Source organism: Onychostruthus taczanowskii, unplaced genomic scaffold (genome assembly GCF_017590055.1).
Source record: "Onychostruthus taczanowskii isolate IOZ18803 unplaced genomic scaffold, ASM1759005v1 scaffold249, whole genome shotgun sequence".
NCBI lineage: Eukaryota > Metazoa > Chordata > Aves > Passeriformes > Passeridae > Onychostruthus > Onychostruthus taczanowskii.
This window is the reverse complement of record NW_024499785.1, coordinates 28714-44804: the sequence shown is the minus strand read 5'-3', so window position 1 is coordinate 44804 and position 16091 is coordinate 28714. Positions and strand designations below refer to the sequence as shown.

Sequence of the window (16091 nt, the reverse complement as noted above, 5' to 3'; positions counted from 1 at the left end):
CCCCAAGCACCCCCCAAACCCCCCCTGTGCCCCCTCCCCAGGTGGAGAATGAGCTGGAGGATCTCATCGATGAGCTGCTGGAGAGGGACGGCGCCGACGGCAACAGCACCATCATCGGTGAGGGACAGCGGAGTGACCACTGGGCAGCAGAGTGACCACTGGGCAGTGGAGTGACCACTGGGCAGTGGGGTGACCACTGCACACTAGGGTGACCACTGGACAGTAGAGTGCTGGACAGCAGAGTGACCGCTGGGCATTGGGGTGACCGCTGGGCAGCAGAGTGACCACTGGGCAGTGGAGTGACCACTGGGCATTGGGGTGACCACTGGACAGTAAAGTGCTGGACAGCAGAGTGACCGCTGGGCAGCAGGGTGACCACTGGACAGCAGGGTGACTCCCAGGACATCAGGATGACCCCCTGGACACTGGGGTGACAGTTGGACATCAGGGTGACCCCTGGCCATCAGGCTGACCCCCGGCCGTGTCCCCTGTCCCCAGTGAGCCGCTCGGCCGAGGACGAGTCACAGGAGGACGTTCTGATGGACGAGGCTCCGTCCAACCTCAGCCAGGCCTCCACGCTGCAGGCCAACCGTGAAGGTGGGCACAGGCTTGGGTAGGAACTGGGAGGAACTGGGAGAGACTGGGAGAGACTGGGAGGCACTGGGAAGGGACTGAGAGGTCCCCAGGGCTCTGGTGGGGGGCGCAGGGCTGGAGTGACCTTGGGGGCATTGGGCTCCCTATGGGATCAGGGGGCAAATTTGGGTCGGGGATTTGGGGGTGTCCCCAGGGGGGTCTCAGGGTCCTACAGACCCCCTCTCTCCCCTCCCCACAGATTCCATGAACATCCTGGACCCCGAGGATGAGGAGGAGCACACGCAGGAGGAGGACAGCAGTGGCAGCAATGAGGATGAGGACGACAGCCAGGATGAGGAGGAGGAGGAGGAAGAGGAGGATGAGGATGATCAGGTGGGGGGTGGGGTGCTGAGGGCTCCCCCAAAACTCAGGGATGCCCCCAAAATAACAGGGTCTTCTCTGTAGCTGTGTTTTGGGGTCAGGGTGTGGCTTTTGGGGTTGGGGTGTTCTGTTTTGGGTCAAGCTGCCCCCAATTTTGGGTCTGGGGGTGTCATTTGGGGTCGGGGTACCCCCATTTTGGGGGTCAGGGTGCCCTGTTTTGTGTCAGGATGCCCCCAGTTTTGGGGCAGGGGGTGCTATTTTGGGTCAGGGTACCCCCAATTTTGGGTCAGGAGTTCTGTTTTTGGTTAAAATGTTTGGGTCAGGGAAGGCTATTTTGGGCCAAAACCCCTTAATTTGGGGCCTGCTGACCCCCTGGCGGGCCCTGCCAGGACGATGAGGAGGGTGAGGAAGGTGAGGAGGAGGAGGATGATGATGATGGCTCGGAGATGGAGCTGGACGAGGATTACCCCGACATGAACGCCTCGCCCCTCGTGCGCTTCGAGCGCTTCGACCGCGACGACGATCTCATCATCGAGTTTGACAACATGTTCTCCAGCCCCAGTACGGCACTGGGAGGGACTGGGAGGGGACTGGGGGGCACTGGGAGGGGACTGGGAGGAACTGGGGGGCACTGGGAGGAACTGGGGGGCACTGGGAGGACTGTGAAGGAATTGGGAATTTCTCCCTTTCCTGTGGTTTTTGGGGTTTTTCCCAATTCCTCCCTGTGGTTTTTGAGGTGCTTCCTCCAATTCCTCCCCCTGGTTTTTGGGGTGTCTGAGTCCCTGTTTCTTCCCTCCCCATGGTTTTTTGGGATGTCTGACCCCCTGTTTTTTCCCCCCCCCATGGTTTTTGGGGTGTCTGAGTCCCTGTTTCTTCCCTCCCCCTGGTTTTTGGGGTGTCTGAGTCCCTGTTTCTTCCCTCCCCCTGGTTTTTGGGGTGTCTGAGTCCCTGTTTCTTCCCTCCCCCTGGTTTTTGGGGTGTCTGAGTCCCTGTTTCTTCCCTCCCCCTGGTTTTTGGGGTGTCTGAGTCCCTGTTTCTTCCCTCCCCCTGGTTTTTGGGGTGTCTGAGTCCCTGTTTCTTCCCTCCCCCTGGTTTTTGGGGTGTCTGAGTCCCTGTTTCTTCCCTCCCCCTGGTTTTTGGGGTGTCTGCGTCCCTGTTTTTCCCCTCCCCATGGTTTTTTGGGGTATCTGACCCCCTGTTTTTTCCCCTCCCCATGGTTTTTGGGGTGTCTGACCCCCCGTTTCCCCATTCCAGCCGACATCCCGCCGTCCCCCGGGAACATCCCCGCCAGCCACCCTCTGCTGGTGCGGCACGCGGAGCACGGGGGGCTGGGGCTGGGGGCCGGCCCGGGGGGCGCCCGCCTGGCCCAGGGGCTCGGCCGGAGCCAGCGCACGCTGCGGCAGCTCACGGCCAACGCCGGCCACACCATCCACGTGCACTACCCGGGGGCGCGGCAGCCAAACCCCCCCCTGATCCTGCAGCGGTGAGTGACCGCTGCTGGCAGTGGCCAGAGACCCCTTGTGGTCACCCAGACCCCCCCAGGGAACACCCAAAAGGATTTTAGTACATATTAAAACCCTCTTGGGGTCATCCAAACGCCCCTGGGACCATCCCCAAACCCCCTTGAGGTCACCCAAACCCCCCCAGGGAACATCCCCAATCCCCCCCTGATCCTGCAGCAGTGAGTGACCACTGCTGGGAATTTCCAGAGATCCCTTGTCGTCACCAGACTCCCCAGGGAACACCCCCAAACCCCCTTGGGGTCACCAAAACCCCCTGGGAATCCCCATCCACTACCTGGGCTTGTGCCACAGCCCCTCCCTGGGGTCCCACAGCCCCAGCTGGGGGTCTCACAACCCCACCTGGGGTCTGACACCCCCCCTGAAACCCCCCAACACCCCCATGAATGCCCCCTGTGCCCCCTCCCCAGGCTCCTGGGCCCCTCGGCGGCCGCAGACATCCTGCAGCTGAGCAGCAGCCAGGCTGTGCCCCCAGCTGGGGGTCCCACACCCCCCTGAACCCCCCAACACCCCCATGAATGCCCCCTGTGCCCCCTCCCCAGGCTCCTGGGCCCCTCGGCGGCCGCAGACATCCTGCAGCTGAGCAGCAGCCAGGCTGTGCCCCCAGCTGGGGGTCCCACACCCCCCTGAACCCCCCAACACCCCCATGAATGCCCCCTGTGCCCCCTCCCCAGGCTCCTGGGCCCCTCGGCGGCCGCAGACATCCTGCAGCTGAGCAGCAGCCTCCCGCTGCAGAGCCGGGGCCGGGCGCGGCTGCTGGTGGGCAACGAGGACGTGCACATCATCGCCCGCTCCGACGATGAGCTGCTGGACGACTTCTTCCACGAGCAGGGCAGCGCGGGCAGCCAGGCAGGCGAGTGGGCACACCTGGGCACACCTGGGGACACCTGGGACATGGGGAGGGGACACCCACAGCCAGGCAGGCGAGTGGGCACACCTGGGCACACCTGGGGACACCTGGGACATGGGGAGGGGACACCCACAGTCAGGCAGGCGAGTGGACACACCTGGGGATACCTGGGACATGGGGAGGGGATACCCACAGCCAGGCAGGCGAGTGGGCACACCTGGGCACACACCTGGGCACACCTGGGACATGGGGAGAGGACACCCACAGCCAGGCAGGTGAGTTGGCACACCTGAGCACCTGGGAGACACCTGGGGACACGGGGACGGGGAGAGACCCCCCAAAACACAGACACAGGGACACAGCAGGGGCGGAGCCATAAGAGGAGGTGTGGCTTAAGGGGTGTGGTCTGTTGGGAAGGGGTGGGGCTTAAAGGGGTGTGGTGGGTGGGGTTTAAGGAATCTGTGGGAAAGGGGTGGGGCTTAATGGGGTGTGGTCTGAGGAGAAGTGGGCTTGGCTGATTGACAGTCTTGGGGTGGGTGGGCTGAGATGGGCGTGGTCCCACTTGGGGGGCGGGGCCTCTGCAGCCTCCAAAGCTCCCATCCCCCCCCCAGGGACCCTGTCCAGCATCCCCACGGCCCTGACGCGCTGGACCGAGGAGTGCAAGGTCCTGGACGCCGAGAGCATGCACGACTGCGTGTCTGGTGAGACCCCCCGGGGCCCCCCTGGGCAACCCCCAGACCCCTGGGACCCCCCAGATCCCCCCTTGCCTCGGGCAGCCCCCAGGCTCCCAAGCCTCACCCTTTCTTCTCCTCCAGTGGTCAAGGTACCCATCCCAAGGGTCCCAAACCCCGCTAGTTGCCCCCCGCAGTGGTCAAGGGGGTCCCACACACCCCAAACCCCCCCATTCCCCCTTCCAGTGGGCAAGGTGCCCATCCTGGGCGTCCCACACACCCCAAGCCCCCTGACTTCCGCCTTCCAGTGGTGAAGGTGCCCATCCTGGGCGTCCCACACACCCCAAGCCCCCTGACTTCCGCCTTCCAGTGGTGAAGGTGCCCATCCTGGGCGTCCCACACACCCCAAACCCCCCCATTTTCCCTCCCCCAGTGGTCAAGGTGCCCATCCTGGGCGTCCCACACACCCCAAGCCCCCTGATTTCCGCCTTCCAGTGGTCAAGGTGCCCATCCTGGGGATCCCACACACTCCAAACCCCCCCATTTCCCCCCAAAATGATCAAGGTGCCCATCCTGGGGGTCCCACACACCCCAAACCCCCCCATTTCCCCCCAAAATGATCGAGGTGCCCATCCTGGGGGTCCCACACACCCCAAGCCCCCTGACTTCCGCCTTCCAGTGGTCAAGGTGCCAATCCTGGGGATCCCACACACCCCAACCCCCCCCATTTCCCCCCAAAATGATCGAGGTGCCCATCCTGGGGGTCCCACACACCCCAAACCCCCCCATTTTCCCTCCCCCAGTGGTCAAGGTGCCCATCCTGGCCCGGCTGGAGGCGCTGCGGGACGAGGAGCTGGACGAGCGGCGCGAGAAGCGCCGGCGCCAGGCGGCCGAGGACGAGGCCAAAGGCGCCGAGCGAGGTCCCGAGGACAAGGACGGGGCAGAGACCCAGGTGAGAGACCCCCAAAAAAACCCCCAAAAACCTCCCCGGGATGGGGGGAAGGGTCCCTCCTTCATTCCCCACCTTCCCATCTCCCGCAGGACGCTGCGTCCAAAGCCGGCCCCGCTTCGGCCGACGTCACCCCCCCAGGTAAATCCCCCCAGCTCACCTGGACACCCCCCAAACCTTTCAGACACCGGACCCCCCCCCAAAAAAACCCCCGAATCCCCCCCTGGAGCTGGCGCCGCGCGGGCTGAGGTAGTAGATTGTATAGTTGGAGGGTCACACCCCCGTCTCGGAGATAACTATACATTCTACTGTCTTCCTCGCGCGGCGCGCGCCGCCGGAGCCGGGGGGTCCCGGGGGTCCCGGGGGGGCTGCAGCGGTGGGGGAGGGGGGTTAGAGATCCACTCACCCCACCAGCACATCCAGGATGGGGGCGGGGTGGGGTTAAAATGGGGAAATCTGGTGGTTTTGGGGAGTTAAAAGGTTTTTTTTTGGGCTTTTGGGGAGGGGTTGAATGGAGAGTTTTAGGAGTTGATGGAATTTGGGGGGTGGTTTAGGTCTAGGGGTGGGATGTGCCCTGCCCTAAATTGTTTCCTCCCCACCCCCAAAATTGTCTCCACCCCTACATTGTCTCCTCCCCCCAGATTTTCTCGTCCCCATAAATTGTTTTCTCCCAGCCCAAATTGCCTCCTTCCTCCCCAAAATAAGTCTCCTTCCCCCCCACACCTTCTCCTATCCCCACTGGGGACCCCCCTCTCATTTTTAGGGCACATCTGGGTGTCTGGGATTCCCCAAAATGGGGAAGAAAGGGAGGTTTTGGGGTGAGGAGTGGGAGGGGCTCCCAAATTTCTGGGTTTCCTCCCAGTGTTGATCCCTGCGTGTGTCCCACCCCCCCCTCCCAGAACACAGCGGGACCCCGGGAGAGACCCCCCCTCCCGGTCCCCACCGGACACTGGTGATGCTGGAACCGACGCCGACCGCCTCGAGACCCCCCAGGAGCCCCCCAAATCCCTGCTCGCCCCCCCCAGCCCCCCGAGCACGAAGAGGGGGGGCCCGGACGACCCCCCCAAGACGCCGAGGCCACTCAGATGGAGCTGTCACCCGCCCCCACCATCAGTAAGTGCTCAGGTTTTGGGGGGATCCCCTGGATTTTTGGGGGTTTTCTCCTTTTTGGGGTGGGGGGAACTCTCCCCAGACTGGGGGGGCTCCAGTGTCCTGTCCCCCCCCAGCGTCGCTGTCCCCAGAGCGGGCGGAGGACTCGGACGCGCTGACGGCCGTGAGCAGCCAGCTGGAGGGGTCCCCCATGGACACCTCGAGTTTGGCTTCCTGCACCTTGGAAGAGTCTGGGGGGGCTCCCCCTGCCCCAACAGCCCCCCAAAACCCTCCTGGAACCCCCCAAGGACCCCCTCCCGCCCCCCCTGACACCGCTCAGCCTCCGGACGATAGGTGAGAGCTTCCCCTTCCTCCCCTGCTCTGTCGATGGGGGAAGTGTTTTGGGGGGGGGGGGTCATGATTTTGGGGGGTTCATGGTTTTGGAGTGGCCCCCCTCGTTGATGTCACAGCTCTGTGATGTCACCCCCAGCTCCCCCCCCGCCTCATCCTCGGAGAGTTCATCCACCCGGGACTCGGCCGGGGCCATTTCCGGCGCCGACTCGCGGGGGATCCTGGAGGAGCCTCTGCCATCCACCAGCAGCGAGGAGGAGGATCCGCTGGCCGGTCAGTGACACCCCTGTGTCCCCTGTCACTGGTCAGTGGCACCCCTGTGTCCCCTGTCAGTGATCAGTGACACCCCTGTGTCCCCTGTCACTGGTCAGTGGCACCCCTGTGTCCCCTGTCACCAGTCAGTGACACCCCTGTGTCCCCTGTCACTGGTCAGTGACACCTCTGTGTCCCCTGTCACTGGTCAGTGGCACCCCTGTGTCCCCTGTGGCCGGTCCTGTGACCCCTCTGGCTGGTCAGTGCCACTCCCCCTTGCCGTTCCATGTTCCCTCTGTCACCTTCCAGAATCCCCTGTCCCCGTGGGGTTATTTAGGGGTGTCCCTGGGAGATTTCAGTGTGTCCCCAGAAGTTTTTAGGGCTGTCCCTGAGGGATGTCAGGGTGTCTCCAAAGGCTTTTAGGGGCATCCCTGGGAGTTCCAGGGATTTTCATGGCATCCCTGGAAGGTCCCAGTCCTTTCCCTAGGGTGTCCCCAACGTGTCCCCAACATGTCACAGGGATCAGCCTCCCCGAGGGCGTGGACCCGTCCTTCCTGGCGGCGCTGCCTGACGACATCCGGCGGGAGGTGCTGCAGAACCAGCTGGGGATCCGCCCACCTGCACGGGCCCCGCCCACCGCCAGCCCCGCCCCGCCCGTGGTGGCCAACCCCGGCCTCACCGAGGTCAGCCCCGAGTTCCTGGCGGCGCTGCCCCCGGCCATCCAGGAGGAGGTGGGTGTGGTCATGGTGTGGGCAGGGCTACAGCTTGGGTGTGGTCTTGGGGTAGGGTTACAGGGTGGGTGTGGCCTCTTTGGGGTGTGTCCACATAGAGGTGTGGCCTCCTGGGGTGTGGCCTTTTAGGGTGTGTCCATATGGGGACATGGCCTCTTTGGGGTGTGTCTATGAGGTGTGAGCTCTTTGGGGTGTGTCCCCATGGGGGTGTGCTCTCTTTGGGGTGTGGCCTCTTTGGGGTGTGTCCCCATGGGGGTGTGCCCTCTTTGGGGTGTGGCCTCTTTGGGGTGTGTCCCCATGGGGGTGTGCCCTCTTTGGGGTGTGGCCTCTTTGGGGTGTGTCCCCATGGGGGTGTGCCCTCTTTGGGGTGTGGCCTCTTTGGGGTGTGTCCCCATGGGGGTGTGCCCTCTTTGGGGTGTGGCCCCTTTGGGGTGTGTCCCCATGGGGGTGTGCCCTCTTTGGGGTGTGGCCTCTTTGGGGTGTGTCCCCATGGGGGTGTGGCCTCTTTGGGGTGTGTACACATGAGGGCATGGTCTCTCAGGGTGTTGCCTCTTTGGTATGTGTCCCCTTGGGGGTGTGGCCTCTTTGGGACATGTCCCCTTAGGGATGTGGCCTCTTGGGGTGTGGCTTCTTTAGGGTGTGTCCCCTTAGGGGTGTGGCCTCTTTGGGACATGTCCCCATAGGAATGTGGCCTCTGAGGCGTGGTCACTCAAGAGTGTGGCCTCTTTGGGGCGTGGTCTCTCAGGGCGTGGCCTCCTTGGGACACATCCCCATAGGGGCGTGGCCTCTTTGGGGCAAGGTATCTCAGGGTATGGCCTCCTTGGGACACATCCCCATAGGGGCGTGGCCTCTTTGGGATGTGGTCTCACAGAGTGTGGCCTCTTTGGGGCGTGGCCTCTCAAGGCGTGGCCTCCTTGGGACACATCCCCATAGGGGCGTGGCCTCTTTGGGGTCTCTCAGGGCGGAGTGTGGCCTCTTTGGGGCGTGGCCTCTCAAGGTGTGGCCTCCTTGGGACACATCCCCATAGGGGCGTGGCCTCTTTGGGGCAAGGTATCTCAGGGTATGGCCTCCTTGGGACACATCCCCATAGGGGCGTGGCCTCTTTGGGGTGTGGCCTCTCAGGGCGTGGCCTCCTTGGGACACATCCCCATAGGGGCGTGGCCTCTTTGGGGCGTGGTCTCTCAGGGTATGGCCTCCTTGGGACACATCCCCATAGGGGCGTGGCCTCTTTGGGGCGTGGTCTCTCAGGGCGTGGCCTCTTTGGGACACATCCCCATGTGGACGTGCTCTCTCGGGCCGTGTCCCCGCGGTCCCGGCCGTGTCCCAGCGCTGTCCCCCACAGGTGCTGGCGCAGCAGCGGGCGGAGCAGCAGCGGCGGGAGCTGGCTCAGGCCACGGGCTCGGACGCGCCCATGGACCCGGTGACGTTCATCCAGACGCTGCCGTCCGAGCTGCGGCGCTCGGTGCTGGAGGACATGGAGGACTCGGTGCTGGCCGTGATGCCGCCGGACATCGCGGCCGAGGCGCAGGCGCTGCGGCGCGAGCAGGAGGCGCGGCAGCGGCAGCTCATGCACGAGCGCCTCTTCGGCCACTCCAGCACCTCGGCGCTCTCGGCCATCCTGCGCAGCCCCGGTGAGGGGGACCTGTCCTGCTGCCCCCCAAATCCCTCTGTGTCCCCACAAATCCGTGTCCCCCACAATTCCTTCTGTGTCCCTCCAAATCCTTCTGTCCCCCCCAGTTCCCTCTGCTCGCCAAATCTCTCTGTGTCCCCTCAAATCCCTCTGTGTCCCCCCAAATCCCTCTGTGTCCCCCACAATTCCTTTGTGTCCCCCCAAATCTTTCTGTGTCCCCCCAAGTCCTTCTGTCCCCCACAGTTCCCTCTGTGTTCCCCTCAATTCTCTCTGTCCCCTGAATCCCTCTGTGTCCCCCCAAATCCCTCTGTGTCCCCCACAATTCTTTCTGTGTCCCCCTAAATGCTTCTGTCCCCCACAGTTCCCTCTGTGTCCCCCATAATTCTCTCTGCCGCTCCAATTCCCTCTGCCCCCCCCCAATTTTCTCTGTCCCCCACAATTCCTTCTGCCCCCCTCCCCAATTCCCTGCGTCTCCAATTCTGTGTCGTCCCCAATTCTCTGTCCCCACAATTCCTTCAGTCCCTCCCAGTTCCCTCTGCCCCCCCATTCCCTGTGTCCCCATCCTGATTCTCTCCCATCTCCCCCTGTCCCCCGTGTGTGACACATTCCTGGCATCCCCACTGTGTGACACATCGCCAGTGTCCCCAGTGTCCCTGCTGTGTGACGTGTCCTCAGTGTGTGACAAATCCCTGGTGTCCCCAGTGTGTAACATGTCCCCAGTGTGTGACAAATCCCTGGTGTCCCCAGTGTGTAACGTGTCCCCAGTGTGTGACAAATCCCTGGTGTCCCCAGTGTGTAACGTGTCCCCAGTGTGTGACACGTCCTCAGTGTGTGACAAATCCCCACTGTCCTCGTTGTGTGACACATCCCTGACCCTGCTGTGTGACGTGTCCCCAGTGTCCCTGGTGTGTGACACATCCTGAGTGTCCCCAGTCCATGCCATGTCCCTGGTGTGTGACACATCCCTGGTGTCCCCAGTGTGTGACGTGTTCCCAGTGTCCCCAGTCCGTGCCATGTCCCTGCTGTGTGACACATCCCTGGTGTCCCCAGTGTGTGACGTGTTCCCAGTGTCCCCAGTCCGTGCCATGTCCCTGCTGTGTGACACATCCCTGGTGTCCCCAGTGTGTAACGTGTCCCCAGTGTGTGACCCGTTCCCAGTGTCCCCAGGCCGTGCCATGTCCCTGCTGTGTGACACCGGTGTCCCTGTCTCTGTCCCCGCAGCGTTCACCAGCCGGCTCAGCGGGAACCGGGGCGTTCAGTACACGCGGCTGGCGGTGCAGAGGGGGGGCACCTTCCACATGGGGGGCACCGGCACCCACAGCAGGTCAGTGGGGCTGGAGCACAGCTGTGGGGGCACAGCTCTGGCTTGGGGGGTGACAGCCTGAGAGGGTAGGGGGTGTCTGGGACTGTTTGGGGTCAGTTTAAGGGTCATTTTGGGGTTGGTTTGGGGTCAGTTTTGGATCAATTTGGGTATAACCGTGTCCCCAGGCCAGCAGGCAGCAGAGTGGACAGGGCAGTTTGGGGTCGGTTTAGGTCAGTTTGGGGTCAGTTTTGGTCAGTTTGGGGGCAGTTTTGGTCAGTTTGGGGTCGGTTTTGGTCAGTTTGGGGTCAGTCTCAGTTGTCCTCTCAGGCTGGTGGGCAGCAGCATGGACAGAGCACTTTGAGGTGTGGTTTGGGCCAGTTTGGGGTCTGTTTTGGGTCACTTTGGGTCACTCCTGGCTATCCCCCAACCCCCGGCCAGCGGGCAGCAGTGTGGACAGGGCACTTTGGGGTCTGGTTTGGGCCAGTTTGGGGTCTGTTTTGGGTCACTTTGGGTCACTCCTGGCTATCCCCCATCCCCAGGCTAGCAGGAGCAGTGTGGACAGGGCACTTTGGGGTCTGGTTTGGGCCAGTGTGGGGTCTGTTTTGGGGCACTTTGGGTCACTCTTGGCTATCCCCCATCCCCAGGCCGGCAGGCAGCAGCGTGGACAGGGCCCTTTGGGGTCTGGTTTGGGCCAGTGTGGGGTCTGTTTTGGGGCACTTTGGGTCACTCTTGGCTATCCCCCATCCCCAGGCCGGCAGGCAGCAGCGTGGACAGGGCCCTTTGGGGTCTGGTTTGGGCCAGTGTGGGGTCTGTTTTGGGGCACTTTGGGTCACTCTTGGCTATCCCCCATCCCCAGGCCGGCAGGCAGCAGCGTGGACAGGGCCCTTTGGGGTCTGGTTTGGGTCACTTTGGGTCACTCCTTACTATCCCCCATCCCCAGTCCAGCAGGAGCAGTGTGGACAGGACAGTTCAGGGTCTGTTTTGGGTCAGTTTGGGGTCTGGTTTGGGTCACTTTGGGTCACTCCTGGCTGTCCCCCATCCCCAGGCCGGCGGGCAGCAGCGTGGACAGCCTGCTGCGCCTGCGTGGGCGGCTGCTGCTGGACCACGAGGCTCTGTCCTGCCTGCTGGTGCTGCTCTTCGTGGACGAGCCCAAGCTGAACACCAGCCGCCTGCACCGCGTCCTGCGCAACCTCTGCTACCACGCTCCCACGCGGGGCTGGGTGGTCCGCAGCCTGCTGTCCATCCTGCAGCGCAGCAGCGAGAGCGAGCTGTGCCTCGAGACCCCCCGCGGGACCCCCGGGCCGGGCTCCGAGGAGCGGCCGCGGGGCCGAGGCGGCGGAAGCCGCGCCGGGCCCGGCTCGGCCGCGGAGCCGCGCGGGTTGGACCTGCTGCACCGCATGGAATCGCGCAGCTCCGGGCAGCTGTCCTGGCTCTCCGTGTCCATGGACGCGGCCTTGGGCTGCAGGACCAACATCTTCCAGATCCAGCGCGTGCCCGGCCGCAAGCACACGGAGAAACACGCGGCGGCCGCTGGCTCCGCCGTCCACATCCACCCCCAGGCCGCGCCCGTGGTGTGCCGGCACGTGCTGGACACCCTCATCCAGCTGGCCAAGGTGGGGGATGCTGGGAAGGTGGGGTGTTTGGGGTTCTTCAGGGGAAATTGGGGAGAGTTCTTGGGTTTTTGGGTAGGTTTCTGGAAGGTTTTTGGCACGTTAAGGGGTGGTTTGGGGCTGTTCAGGGGAAATTGGGGAGCATAATTGGGTTTCTGGGAGGATTCTGGAAGGTTTTTGGCGCATTATTGGGTGGTTTGGGGATCTCCAGGTGAAGTTTTCTAATGGTAGAGACCCTTTTTGGGTTTCTGGGAGGTTCCTTGAACCTGGGAGGTTTTGTGGGGCACATTTTGGGGTGCACCAGGGCACGTTAAAGGGTAGCTGGGGGCCTCTGGGGGTCACTGGAGAAAACTGGGGGGGGCACTGGAACATTCCCACACCTGGGGGGCACAACTGAGGACCCCTCCCCACACTTGGGGTCCCTCTCAGTTGCACAGGTAGCATCACCTGGCGGGGAGATGATCCCCAAAACCTGTGGGGGGCCTGGGCATGACTGAGGCCTCCTGGGATAGAGGGGCACAGGGGACTCCGGGGTAGTTTTGGGATGGTTTTGGGGTCATCAGCATCCCCCTGACACCCCCTGTCCCCCCACCCAGGTCTTCCCCAGCCACTTCACCCAACAACGAGGCCGAGACCCCGCCACCGACCCGGAGCGTGACCGCGGCCCCCCCAAATCCGGGGGCAGCCCTTGCCCTCTTTTCCCCCCTTTTGGGGGCCCCGAGCCCGAGGCGGCCGGGGGGGGCCTGGAGGCGTCGCCGCTGGGGCAGCTGATGAACATGCTGTCCCACGGCGTCATCCGCCGCAGCCCCCTCCTCACCGAGAAGCTGCTGCGCCTCCTGTCCCTCATCTCCATCGCCCTCCCCGAGGGGGGCAAGGCCGGCGAGGGGGGGACAGCGCCCCAGAACGGAGCCCCCGCCCCCCCCGCGCCCGCCCCGCCCGCTGGAGGCGGTGGGACAGGGACAGGGACAGGGACGGGGGCGGCCGCAGCGCCCGGGAGCCCCCCGGGACAGGGGGGCAACGGAGGAGGAGCGGCCACGGCTGGAGGAACCGCAGGTGAGTGTGGGGATGGGGACAGGGATGGGGACAGGGAGACAGGAACAGGGGTGGGGACAGGGACAGGGATGGGGACAGGGACAGTGGGATGAGGACAGGGGGATGGGGATAGGGACAGGAGGACAGGGATGGGGATGGGGACAGGGATGGGGACAGGGAGACAGGAACAGGGGTGTGAACAGGGACAGAGATGGGGATGGAGACAGGGAGACAGGAACAGGGGTGGGGACAGGGACAGGGGAACAGGGACCAGGGGGATGAGGACAGGGGGATGGGGATAGGGACAGGAGGACGGGGTGTTGGGGACAGGGGGACAGTAAATGGGGATAGGGATGGGGACAAGGGATGGGAAATGGGAACGGGGGACAGCAAATGGGGATAGGGATGGGGACAGGGCAACAGGGAATGGGAACAGGGGGACAGGGATGGGGACAGGGGTCAAGGATGGGGACAGGGACGGGGTGGGAATGTGGAGATGGGGACATGGGAACAGATGAGGGCATTGGAAAGGGGAGGGGGACATGGGGATGGGGACAGGGATGGGACATGGTGACAGGATGTCACAACAGCACAGGGAGCAGCCTGGGCAGGGTGGGGGTGGCATCTCGGTGGCATCTCCCACCCACTGCCACCACCCCCACCGCTGTGTCCCTGCTGTCCCCAGCCCCTGCCAAGAGCTCCAAGTCCCCTGCCAAGGTCCCCGAGGGTGGCTCCGACCCCCGGCTGGCGGCCACGGGCCTGACCGAGAGCCAGCTCCAGCTCTCCGTGGAGGTACCGGGGGGGCCGGGCTGGGCATGGGGGGTGTCCTGCTGTCCCCAGGTGTCCCCAACTCCCCCCTGTGCTGCCCCCAGGTGCTGACATCACACTCGTGCTCGGAGGAGGGGCTGGAGGACGCGGCCAACGTCCTGCTGCAGCTGTCACGGGGGGACGCGGGGACAAGGGACACGGTGCTGCGGCTGCTGCTCAGCGGGGCCCGGCAGCTGGGGGGGGCCCTGTGCCGCCAGATCGGTGAGGGGGGGTCCTGAGGGAGGTCTGAGCCACCCAAGTGGTGAGGGGGGCTCTGGGGTGGGGGGCCCTGTGTGAGGGGGGTCTTGGAAAGGGTCTGGGCCACCTGACTGGTGGGGGGAGTTCCCGAGTGGGTGGGCTGGGAGTGTGCCCTGTGGTCAGTGGGGGTGGTCAGCGGGGTCCCAGCCCGTGCCAACCCCCCCACCCAGGGACGCTGCTGGCCGAGCTCCGTGAGTACAACCTGGAGCAGCAGCGGCGGGCACAGCTCGAGGCCCCGTCCCCCGAGGGGCTCCCCGAGGAGCAGCCCCCCAGCGCCAAGCTCAAGGGCAAAATGCAGAGCCGGTGAGTGCCCGCTCCCCCTGGGGCCTGGCGTGGCTGCTGTCCCTGTCCTGGGCACGGTGACACCTCCTGTCCCTGTCCTGGGCACCACTGACCCCTCCTGTCCTTGTCTGAGGTCCCTGATGATGACCATTGTGCCACCATTCCCCGTTGTCCCCGCTGCTGACCGCTGTCCTGCAATTCGCTGATGACCACTGCCCATTCCCTGTTGTCCCTTTTGATGACCACTGCCCACTCCCTGCTGTCCCACTGATGACCACTGGCTATTCCCCCTGGTCCCCACTAATGACCACTGCCCATTCCTCCTTGTCCCTGCTGCTGACCACAGCCCACTCTCTGTTGTCCCTTTTGATGACCACTACCCATTCCCCCTGATGACCACTGCCCACTCCCCCTGTTCTCCACTGATGACCACTGCCCACTTTGCCTTGTCCCTGCTGATGACCACTGCCCATTCCCTGTTGTCCCTCCTGATGACCGCTCCCTGATGTCCCGCTGATGACCACTGCCCATTCCCTGTTGTCCCTCCTGCTGACCACTCCCTGATGTCCCGCTGATGACCACTGCCCATTCCCTGTTGTCCCTCCTGATGACCGCTCCCTGATGTCCCGCTGATGACCACTGCCCATTCCCTGTTGCCCCTTTTGATGACCACTGCCCACTCCCCCTGCTCCTCACCACTGACCACTGTCCCTGCCATTCCTCTGCTCCCCCCTTGACCCCTGACCCCTGTCCTGTCCCCCCCAGCTTCGACACGGCCGAGAGCGTGGTCATCGTGGCGTCTCAGAAGCGCGCTCTGGGCGGCCGGGAGCTGCAGCTGCCCTCCATGTCCGTGCTGACCTCCAAGACGTCCACGCAGCGCTTCTTCCTGCGCGTGCTGCAGGTCATCATCCAGCTGCGCGACGACACGCGCCGGGCGCACCGCAAGGCCAAGCAGCCCGGCCGGCTGGGTAAGGGCCGCTCCGGCCACCCCGCTGACCGCTGAGCGCTGTCCGTGCTGACCGCTGACCGCGCTGTGCCCGCAGGCGCCGCGGGGCTGGGGGCGGCCGGCAGCATCCAGGCCGCCGTCCGGCAGCTGGAGGCCGAGGCCGACGCCATCATACAAATGGTACGTGAGGGCCAGAGGGCCCGGAGGCGGCAGCAGGGAGACACGGTTAGCACGGCCGCCTTCCTCCACCCTGCCCTGCTCTTCCTCCCGCTTCTGTGCGCCCTGTCCTGGCCTCTTCGGCTTCCTCCTCGTCATCCTCGGCCTTCCTGGCCTTCCCCTCCTTATCATCCTCATTCCCTTCTCATCATCCTCATCCCCTTCTCATCATCCTCGCCCCCTCCTCATCATCCTCGCCCCCTTCTCATCATCCTCGCCCCCTTCTCGTCATCCTCATCCCCTTCTCGTCATCCTTAACCCTTCCTCCTCATCATCCCCATCATCCTCACCTCCTCCTTGTCCTCCTCAGCCTCGCTGGCCCTCCCATCCTCATCATCCTCACCACCCCCTCCTCAGCCCCCCTCATCCTTGTCCTGCCCCTTCCTCCTCTCCTGCTCTTCCTCCTGTTCCCCCTCATCCTCCCATCCCTGACCCTCCTCAGCCTCATCCTCATTCTCCCATCCCCTCCTCATCCTCTTCCTCACCCCTCCTGCCTCCACTCCCCCACAGCCTTCCTTCTGCTCATCCCCATCATCATCATCCTCATCCTCCTCCTTCATCCTCTTCCATCTTCATTATCACTCTCCCCCTCCTTCCCCCCCCCTCCTCCTCTTCCTCCCTCTCCCCATCCCCCCCCAGA

The 16091-nt window shown here is 64.1% G+C and overlaps 1 protein-coding gene across 1 annotated transcript in view; it reads left to right on the top strand.

Annotated features, from left to right (window-relative positions):
* Window positions 1-16091, top strand: part of HUWE1 (HECT, UBA and WWE domain containing E3 ubiquitin protein ligase 1) — a 56112-nt gene that overhangs the window by 29273 nt on the left and 10748 nt on the right. Inside the window, 23 exon segments of the mRNA XM_041406330.1 lie at window positions 42-117; window positions 499-597; window positions 833-966; window positions 1344-1515; window positions 2209-2437; window positions 3149-3327; window positions 3936-4025; window positions 4799-4947; window positions 5037-5085; window positions 5844-5935; window positions 5937-6057; window positions 6171-6387; window positions 6524-6657; window positions 7156-7367; window positions 8710-8998; window positions 10219-10321; window positions 11346-11913; window positions 12507-12963; window positions 13628-13734; window positions 13815-13971; window positions 14178-14310; window positions 15055-15257; window positions 15333-15460. Of these exon segments, the coding sequence (XP_041262264.1) occupies window positions 42-117; window positions 499-597; window positions 833-966; window positions 1344-1515; window positions 2209-2437; window positions 3149-3327; window positions 3936-4025; window positions 4799-4947; window positions 5037-5085; window positions 5844-5935; window positions 5937-6057; window positions 6171-6387; window positions 6524-6657; window positions 7156-7367; window positions 8710-8998; window positions 10219-10321; window positions 11346-11913; window positions 12507-12963; window positions 13628-13734; window positions 13815-13971; window positions 14178-14310; window positions 15055-15257; window positions 15333-15460 (4098 nt within the window).